The following is a 10047-nucleotide window of genomic DNA, read 5'->3' on the forward strand; positions in this document are numbered from 1 at the left end:
GGCAACATCAGCCTGACGATCTATGTTTTTTTAATGAGAAAAAAATCAATAATACTCGATGCTATGGACTGACAGCCTTTTTTTTTCCCAGAAAAGTCAAGCAACTTACAAAAACCAAATAAAAATAAAAAAATTAAATTAAATAGTTTGAGAGTGGTCACGCAGGTGTGGAAGGAAGAGAGAGAAACTAATTTTCTCTCATCTTCTTCCTCTTCGCAAGAACACATATTAGAAGCTCAACAAGTTTAGAAAAACTAGAACACAGCTAATATGCATTCATCCTTTCTCAAGTTTGAAAATGGAAAAAATTGAAATTCTCAGACCGCCTAGGCCACCTAGTTGCCCGCCTAAGCTGCCCAAGGGCCAATTAGGCTGCCTCAGCACCCGCCTAATCCCTGTCCTGATTTTGCTCCTGATTATGCATTAATCCCGATGGTTGGCCATCGCCTAGCGCCTAGGCGGTCTAGACCGATTTTTAGAACACTGATGAGAAGTCTTATGTAACATCCCACATCGCTCAGGGGAGTGATCCTTAAATATATATTCACATCCCTACCTAGCACCAGGCCTTTTGGGAGCTCACTGGTTTCGGGTTCCGTAAGAACTCCGAAGTTAAGCGAGAAGGAGGTCAAAGCATTCCTAAGATGGGTGACCTATTGGGAAGTTGCTCGTGAGTTCCCAAAAAACAAAACCGTGAGGGAATGGTAAGTCCAAAGCAGATAATATAGTGCTACGGTGGTGGAGCGGGCCCGGGAAGTGATCCACCCCGGGCCGGGATGTGACAAATTGGTATCAGAGCCAATCTCTGGGCCGAAGTGTGTGACAAATTGGTATCAGAGCCAATTCCTGACTGGAAGTGTGCCAACGAGGACGTTGGGCCCCTAAGGGGGTGGATTGTAACATCCCACATCGCCCAGGGGAGTGATCCTTAAATGTATATTCACATCCCTACCTAGCACCAGGCATTTGGGGAGCTCATTGGCTTCAGATTCCATAAGAACTCCGAAGTTAAGTGAGAATGAGGTCAGAGCATTCCCAAGATGGGTGACCCATTGGAAGTTGCTCGTGAGTTCCCAAAAAACAAAACCGTGAGGGAATGGTAAGCCCAAAACGGACAATATCGTGCTACGGCAGTGGAGCGGGCCCGGGAAGTGATCCGCCCCGGGCGGGGATGTGACATCTTAGGTTCGATTATGGCCAAAAATAAATTTGAATTATATTATTGCTAACCCATTATGAGACTTAATTCACTTTTTTTCCTCTCCCTCATAGATAAATCGTTTTTTTTTTAAATTACAATCATTTAATGTATTTGGTTTAGCAATTTTTTAATTTTATTTTTCTTGTCAACTATTATTAGTTATACATGTTTAATTTTTTTACTTTTTTTTCTTGTCATTGTAATCTCAACAAAAAAAAAAATTATGTTGAAGGATTTTGAATCTTATACCGGATCGATTTTTACCATAATTTTATACATCCTCACTTATGGAAGAAAATTTTAAATATAACTTAACTTGCACTAAAACATGTGGCATTATTATCTATTCAATACATGTCACGTGTTTGTAGCACTTTATATACAATCTAAATCGACAATGACTCATATTCTGAAAATAATAAAATACATGTAGTCTTGTGTACACAGTTGATATACGGTTTACATTGTATGGTCATTGGTCAAATTGCTTTTTGTTCACACCGCCGTAACGCCGTTTACATATGGTCTTGTTGGAGAGTCGACCAGGATGGATATTACAGAAATGCCCCGCTTCCTCAACGACTTCACGTGCAAAAAAGTGAGAGAAAGAAGCGACGTGCTTGGCTATCTCTGGTCGTTGGCTTTTTCCGTCCAAATTAAATTCCCTGCATGTTTTTTTCTCTTGTTAAAGAGAGGGGGTGGGGGCCCACGGAAAATGAACAAGGACGTGTACTGGGCCAGGTTCGAGATGTCGCATATTGTACGTGGACTTTGCAGTAGTTGACGATGAACAGTGGGGATTTGGGTTAATCATGATTAAACGACTAAACTAGTGCATGAACTAGCAGCTTATGTGTTGATGGTAGCTATAAATGAGATTGTATAAGATCCGAACATTTTTTCAGTATTCTTACGGAAGATGTAAACTTATCACTATGGTCATACAATATTAGAAAGAAGAATAATCGTAATTAACATTTGTTGTGTGTTAGAATAGGTCGCTGAAGGTTGTGTAACTCATGTTCGATGTCAAGTTAATGGGGTTCCCATATATATATATACAAAGAGCTTAAGGGGAGGGATCCCCATTTTTTGAAAAAAATGGGGATTAGGTGTGGGGCCCACTTCACATCAAATTTCAACGATCTGAACCGTCTATTTTGTTAGTCTCAATTCATAGATCATCCTTGCAAAAATTCAATTCAATCCGAAATCATTTGCCTATTTAATTATCAAGATCAAATTTCATTTTTTCTTATATAACAAAGTATTTGTTCATTTCCTTGAACCCAATTAGATGTCTTAAACATTTCCAATTTAGCTAATATTTTGCAAGGATGATCTATGAATTGAGACTAACAAAATAGACGGTTCGGATCGTTGAAATTCGATGTGAAGTGGGCCCCACACCTAATCCCCATTTTTTTCAAAAAATGAGGATCCCTCCCCTTAAGCTCCCATTCCTCCCCTTAAGCTTTCTGTATATATATATATATATATATATATATATATATATATATATCTTGTTTTGGAGTAGCTATCATTCCAAGAGTCTGCGGTTGCATGTATAATTATATTGATTACGATGAGAGTGTGATACTACATGCTGAAGATTGTGTTATTTATGTTTGTTGTCAAGTTAATGGTGTGACTCATAGTCCTCACTTATAAATTTTGTGGCGGAGCAACTGTCGTTGGAAGAGCTTGCATGTATGATTTCTGATGTACTATATCGATCTATAATGAGGAAGTGATATTACCTTTGTTTTTGTTTTTATCTAATTACACTACATTAGTACCTATAGCATTTTCAGATGGCAACATCCTTCTTTACCTTTTTGGTACGATTTCAGTTGTTAATTCTGACTAATTTGAGTTTTCTTATTGAGTGTATCGCTGAAATTGTGTTATATAAAAATTCTATTTTTTTATTAATTGATAAAATGAATTTTTTTATTTTAGATTGCTAAAATAAATGATAAAAGAAATAAAAATAACTTTTTTTTAGAGTAATAAGACTATTCCAATTATAATACTCGTGAAGAAAGAGTCGTAATATATGTAAAGAAGACACCGTCAGTGTTCAGTCATCATATATGATATTTCAACCTAGTTGTTCCTTATTGAGTTCTTTATTCATATTATAAATTAATTCTTCCTTTTTCTCAGAAATAGACGACATCTTTATGGACTTTATCGGAGGTTCATTATCTGCCAAACTGCGTTGATATTTGAAGTATTTTGACTAAAGTAATCGTCTAAAATAATTCCGTGGTTAGAGAAAATGAAAGATAAACATAAAGAAATCATCTAAAATAATTTATGAAGAATATAAATTCAATTTTGTGAATTATTAGTAAAAATAGACCAATTGTTTGAGCTATTATTTAATATACCTAGATTGTAAATGTCTTACTTATAACTTAGACCACATGTTTTTTTGTTGTTATTATAGATAAATTGTTTTTAGTTTTCCATATTATAGATTTTTTTGCTTGTAATTTAACTCTTTCAAAATTAGGAAGAATGTTTAATCAAATTCTTAAAAGCAGCATATGTTTAATCCAAGAAATTAAAAAAAGAGGCGCCTATATCAAAGCTACCCTTTTGAATATGTTTCCTTTGTAGTTTTTACCGGCATGTTACAAGGAACTAGACTAAATCTGAAAATAGCATTTGTTTTCGGACCTGAATCTATTTGCATCTATATTTTTTCATTCCACCACCAACCAAAAAAAGACTAATTACATTTCACGCGGTTCAGGTTGGAGTAATTATTAAAATGAACCAAGAAATTTCAATTTTCTCTTTTTACATCATAAGATAATGAAATTGTAATAATTTATGCTTTTAGTTGGATTGATTGTGTGATATTTCATTGAATTGACGACACAGTAAATGTATAACCTTTAAATAGGCTAACATATAAACCACATTTACGCTAATTAAATTGACAAAAAAAAAACATCAATTTAATATTTTCCAAAGAGGCGGTTAATATACTATCTCCTTGGTCCATGCCTCATGAAAGTTCAAATGGGAGAGTTCTGAAAATTCAACGTCTACAAAGGGGTCGCATATGAAATATGTGGTAGAGACACCTACTTAAGTACAAAGGGGTCGCTATAGCAATTATTTAGTCAGATATGGATAAGTTAGAATTTCCAGATTATGAATGTAACTCAAAGATAATATCAACGAATTTCTCTTAGAGCTCGTTTAGATGTGTTTTTAAAATGATTGAAAGCGCATTTGGTTCAAATGTTTTTTGAACCAATCCTTAGTTAAAATGCAAGTAAATTCTGGAATAGCACTTAAATGCTTTCTAGAAGAAGCACATAACTGGTGCTTCTTTCAGAAAGCACTTCAAGTGCTTTTGGAACCGAAAAACATTTTTTCTAAAAACACATCCAAACGAGCCATTAATTATCACAGCTGCTTAACATTATCACGAATGCAACTGAATTTTCATTTTTATTACACAAAAACACATTTTTTTAACTGTATTTCGAATTCAAACTTTTATCTCTTGGCTTCATATTTCAAAGTAGTACTTTTTTTTTTTTTTTGGAAAACTGGCAATACATATAAAACAAGGGCAAAAGCCAGTGAGTTACAAGGATGGTACTTTAAAAATGATAAAGAACCAGACTAGACGTCTCCGTAACTTATTAGGCCAACTTATTAAAAGGGAAGGCAACTTATTTGTCAATGTTCTTTACTACAAATCTGCCAAATAATTGGTCCAGAGGGGGTTCAATTTCATGAAGCATGACTTTGTGCAAGTCAAGTCCACTACGTACGCATCACTTCACCACTTGTATGCATATTTCAGCTTGCTCTTACCGACTTGTCCTCTTATCAATATTTCTATAATTCTTTCCAATTCGTACGTTCAGAATGTTTGATTGCGAAGTACTTCTATATATGTACTTCTTCCAAATCGAAGAACAAGATATCATGTTAGTAATTATATTCCACAAATGAATTATCTATCAATTAGACGTACTTTTCACAAAATTTAGAAAATATGCATGGATAGTTTTAGACTGGTTAACTTCCATGCATATTGAGGATATAAATATGTTAATATGACGATATTAACACTTAATCTAGGTTCAATTATCCTCTCTTCCACTATTGCATGTAAAGAAGAAAAGAACGATATTGAGACTTAATCTAGGTCCGATTTCAATTATTGCTATATGTTTATGCATCAAGTCTCATAGTGGGAAAAGAACAAAGGCTAGCTATGTGTTTAGGGTACATAGATTTCAATGTTTGACTCTCACACTGAGAACCTAGCCTAGCTATGTGTGACAGTTTACATTTTTTTTCTTAGGCTAGCTGTGTCGTCTCTTGTTCATCTTAACATATCTCAATATATAGAGACTCGTCGGATACTTAAAAGAAATTCTCAAATACAAGGACTGTAGATAGAGACTCAAAAGAGTGGTCCCATTATTGATTTTGAGTGAGAAAGCAACCCACCTACGTGGGAAAGGAATGCTGCACAGTATTTGGTTTTTTCCTCTAGTTTTCATTTTTTTTTTTGAAGTGTTGACCAACTGTAGAGGTAACTTTTTGGTTTCTATTAATTGCCACGTACTTTAACAAAATGAACAATGTTTTCTAATATTTTAGTCTCTGCATTTAGGGAATATACTATAAGAACTTCTCATTGCAGACAATATTCGCTTAGGAACTCGAATTCTTTTAAAGTCTCTAAATGAGTTCTCAAAGTTGATGATAGGAGTCCTTAAATGGAGGTGCCTCTTAGTCATAGCTCAAGTTTCATTTTGTATCAAGATGGAGACAAATCGTTACGAGGAAATTACCTAAATTGGGTTAGAAACCATTTTGAACTTTTAATTATTTTGCTCTACAATTACTAAACTACACATTGGTTTTGTACTCTGTAGCTAATTAATTTGATAAGAGTAATTTGTAACAAAATAATTTGACAAAAGTAATGAAAACATACTAGGTTAAATAAATTGTTGGGTGAGTCTTTCAACTTTCAAAAGCTTGTCCAGACTAACAAGTACCTAAGGCCTTGTTTAGTATTTATCTTGGCTCCAATTCTTTTGTTTTTTAAAATGACTACTCAGTAATTTTAGTTACGTATTCATCATTTTGAAAAACTAAAAATTGAATTAAAAAGGAGACCAAACATGCTCTAGGTCACTTGAGCTAGGTGAAAGGTATTTTGTTGGTTGATCCGAGGAGAAAATGAAAATGCATTGAGATAGGTGGGAGTTCTAAATTCACAAAAAGAAGAAAATTCGACCATAGTTTAGCTTTTCGTGACAAAAGGGCAAGGTATAGCAGCTATAGTAATTCAACTAAACAAAGTTCGCTTGGAGAGAGGTTCATTGCGCAAGGACTTTGTAATCATTTTCTGCAAACAAATCGCTGTTTTAATTGGCAGACGCGGAGCTCTACGTCGGAGTTTCGTCCCCCATTAATAGTCATAGTAACATCCGCCGTCTGATGTTATTTCTTCAACTGTTACCCAAAGTGCTTGTTTTTTTCTCTAAAGTGGATATTATCAGCTCTTCTAAGACGAGCAGATGAAATAGGGATGTTCAGGGTGTTAAGGTGCTTCCCATTGCTCCTATTATTTCGCATTACTGTTCAGGATGTTCAGTTAATTTCTGCAGGTGAAAGGGTATCAGAGAATGATCTTGTTATTGCTGCATTAACTGGTTTGCCACAAGAATTTGATATGATCAGAACTGTAATATTGGCAAGGGAGACTCCAATTTCTGTGAAAGATTTTTGAGCACAACTTCTTAGTGCTGAGTTGACTGTTGAGTCAAGAATTACTTCTCTTACTAGTACAATGTCTGCAATGTACATGAATGGTGACAGGTCTAATGATAATAGTAATGGCAACAATGGGACTTATCATGGTGAAAGTTCTACTATGGGAGCAAATGGCTATCAAGGAGGTTTTGGAAGTGGTACCTATAAAGGCAATGGGACCTATCATGGTGAAAGTTCTAATATGGGGCCAAACAATTATCAGGGAGGCTATGGATTCACTGGAAGCAATCAAAGGTCATTCAATTCTTAGAATAATCGTGGGTCATTCAATTCAAACAGGAATGCTTATGGGAATAATGCTCCGAAACCTTACTTTGGGAACAAATACAAAGGAAATAATGGTTTTTCTTCTGATCAAGGCAAGGGTTCACAATCATGTTTTAATGGCCAGTCTTCCAATGGTGGTTCTAAGAATGGTTCTACTTGGCATAACTGGAAGGGCAATACAAATTTCAGATCCTCTGTTACACCCGAGTGCCAAATTTGTTCATGAAGGGGACACACTGCACCCAACTGCCATTTTAGGAGTGTTAATGGTTCAAATACTAATCAATATCAAATACTAATGTGTCAGATATGTGGGAAGAAAGGCCATACTTCATTGGAGTGTCATAGAAATAACTATGCCTATCAAGGAGCTCCACCACCATCAACAATCACTGCTATGACTGCTCAAGGAACTCAAGGTTTGTCTCAAGCAAGGGAAGATCAATTGCCACATGGTTTTTCTGCTGCAAATACATGGGTGTTAGACACTGGGGCTACACACTATATGACTGCAAATGTCAACAACATGAATCAAGTCATAGCTTATAATGGAGATGAGAAGATGAAATGGTCAAGGTTTGGATGTGAAGCATATTGGTTCAACTACTCTAATTACTCCAGCTCACTTTCTATATTTGAAAAATGTTTTACATGTTCCTAATATTACTGTAAACCTATTATCAGTAAAGAAATTGTTTCATGATAATGGTTGTTGGTTTATATGTGATGATCTTGTGTTTTACATACAGGACAAGGCAACCAAGGTGATACTACACCAAGGAATAAGTGATGGGGAACTCTTCACGATGCCCGTGATAGTGTTTACAAGACCTTGTTTAGTCAATGGGTTGCAAAAGAAGTTGAAAGCTGGATTTCTTGGAAAGGTTATGAAGTCTGCAATTTGGCACAAGCGGTTGGGGCATCCCTCTGAAGAGATATTGACAGCAATGTTGAAATCTGCAAAAGTACCAATTAGTATAGATTCCTCTCAGCAATTGTGCTCTTCTTGTATTTCAAGCAAAATGTGTAGACAATCATTTCCTAGAAGACAAATTAGAGCTAGTTTTATGTTTGAAAAAGTGCATTCATATGTATGGGGGCCTTCTCCAAAGGTTTCAATAGAAGGATACATATATTATATCAGTTTTTTTTATGAGTATACAAGATTTTTGTGCATTTTCCCATTGGTTACTAAATCTGAAGCTGTGTCTACTTTTGTAAAATTCCATGCATTTGTGCTAAATCAATTCAACACTTCAATTAAGTGTCTCCAAACAGATGGAAGAGGAGAATATATGAGCAAAGTGTTCACTAATTATTTGGAATCAAAAGGGATAATTCATATGATTTCATGCCCTTACACTCCTCAACATAATGTTATTTCTGAGAGATAACATAGACACCTTGTAGAAACAACACTGACTATAATATCTGAGGCAAATTTATCTCCATATTTCTGGTTTCATTCATGTTTTTATGCAGCATTTCTTATAAATAGAATGCCATGTAAAGTGTTAGAGATGAAATCTCCGTATCAAGTCCTATTTGGTAAAGTGCCTGAAATACAAAATTTAAAGGTGTTTGGTACAACTGTTTATCCTCTTCTCAGGCCATTCAATTCAAACAAACTACAAGCAAGGTCAGTGCAATGTTCTGGGGTATGCTATGGGATACAAGGGAGTGATATACTACAACATCATAACTAGAAAATTGATCTTATCAAGGCATGTAATTCATGATGAATCCATGTTTCCTTATAAGATACAATCAACTGTGAGTACAAATGAAATTGTCCAAGATTTAGAGACCTATTATAGTGCAGATGCCTATACCAAGTGTGTCTAACATTATTCAAAGTGAAAATCACAATAGTCATGAAGACAATATTTCTGCTTCAATGTCTGAAAGTAGTGTTGCAACAAGTTGTGAGGCACCAATTTCTTCTCCAAATTCAATTTCAGGTTCAGAATCATTGTCACAGGGTGGTTTATCACATTCAGATCATTATCCCATCACTCCCACTCCTACTGGTATGTCACAAATGTTGCCTGTCCATCATGAAGCACAACTAGAGGTACTTCTTCCCATCTCATCTCCTATATCATCTAATATTGATGAACCTAGTATTGCTTCAATTCATCCAATGGTTACCAGATCAAAGAGTGGTGTTTTACCACAAATAAGCTACAAAGGATATCTTGCGGCACTACCTGACCTACAAACTCTCCATTTAGCTCAAGATGAATTTTCTAGTGGAGGGTTTTCTTTCCTAGCTAGCAACATTGATTTTGCAGAACCAACAAATTTCAGAAAGGCTGTAAGTATGCCACAATGGCAAAATGCAATGCAAGAGGATATAACTCCCTCAGGGCTCAAGCAACATGGGAACTTGTGCCACCACCAACTAATAGATCGATCATTGGCAATAAATGGGTTTATAAAGTCAAGAAGAATCCTGATGGAACTATATCAAGGCATAAAGCTTGCTTAGTAGCACATGGATTTTCACAAGAACAAGGAGATGATTACTCAGAGACTTTTAGTCTTGTTGTTAGGCATACTACAGTGAGAATACTACTAGCACTGGCTGCAATTAATCATTAGGATTTGAGACAATTGGATATCAAGAATGCATTCTTACATGGTGATTTACAAGAGGAGATTTACATGAAACAACCTCAGGGATTCGTGGATATAGCTAAACCATCATATGTTTGCAAGTTCATCAAGTCACTGTATGGTCTCAAACA

The 10047-nt window shown here is 35.4% G+C and overlaps 1 protein-coding gene across 1 annotated transcript; it reads left to right on the top strand.

The window, feature by feature from the left end:
* Positions 1 to 6800: 6800 nt before the first annotated feature.
* Positions 6801 to 7800, top strand: LOC126633558 (uncharacterized). The gene has a single exon (XM_050304206.1). The coding sequence runs from the start codon at positions 7066 to 7068 to the stop codon at positions 7594 to 7596; it is 531 nt and encodes a 176-aa protein (XP_050160163.1). The 5' UTR covers positions 6801 to 7065; the 3' UTR covers positions 7597 to 7800.
* Positions 7801 to 10047: the final 2247 nt, after the last annotated feature.

The sequence above is a fragment of the Malus sylvestris genome, chromosome 8, assembly GCF_916048215.2.
Source record: "Malus sylvestris chromosome 8, drMalSylv7.2, whole genome shotgun sequence".
NCBI lineage: Eukaryota > Viridiplantae > Streptophyta > Magnoliopsida > Rosales > Rosaceae > Malus > Malus sylvestris.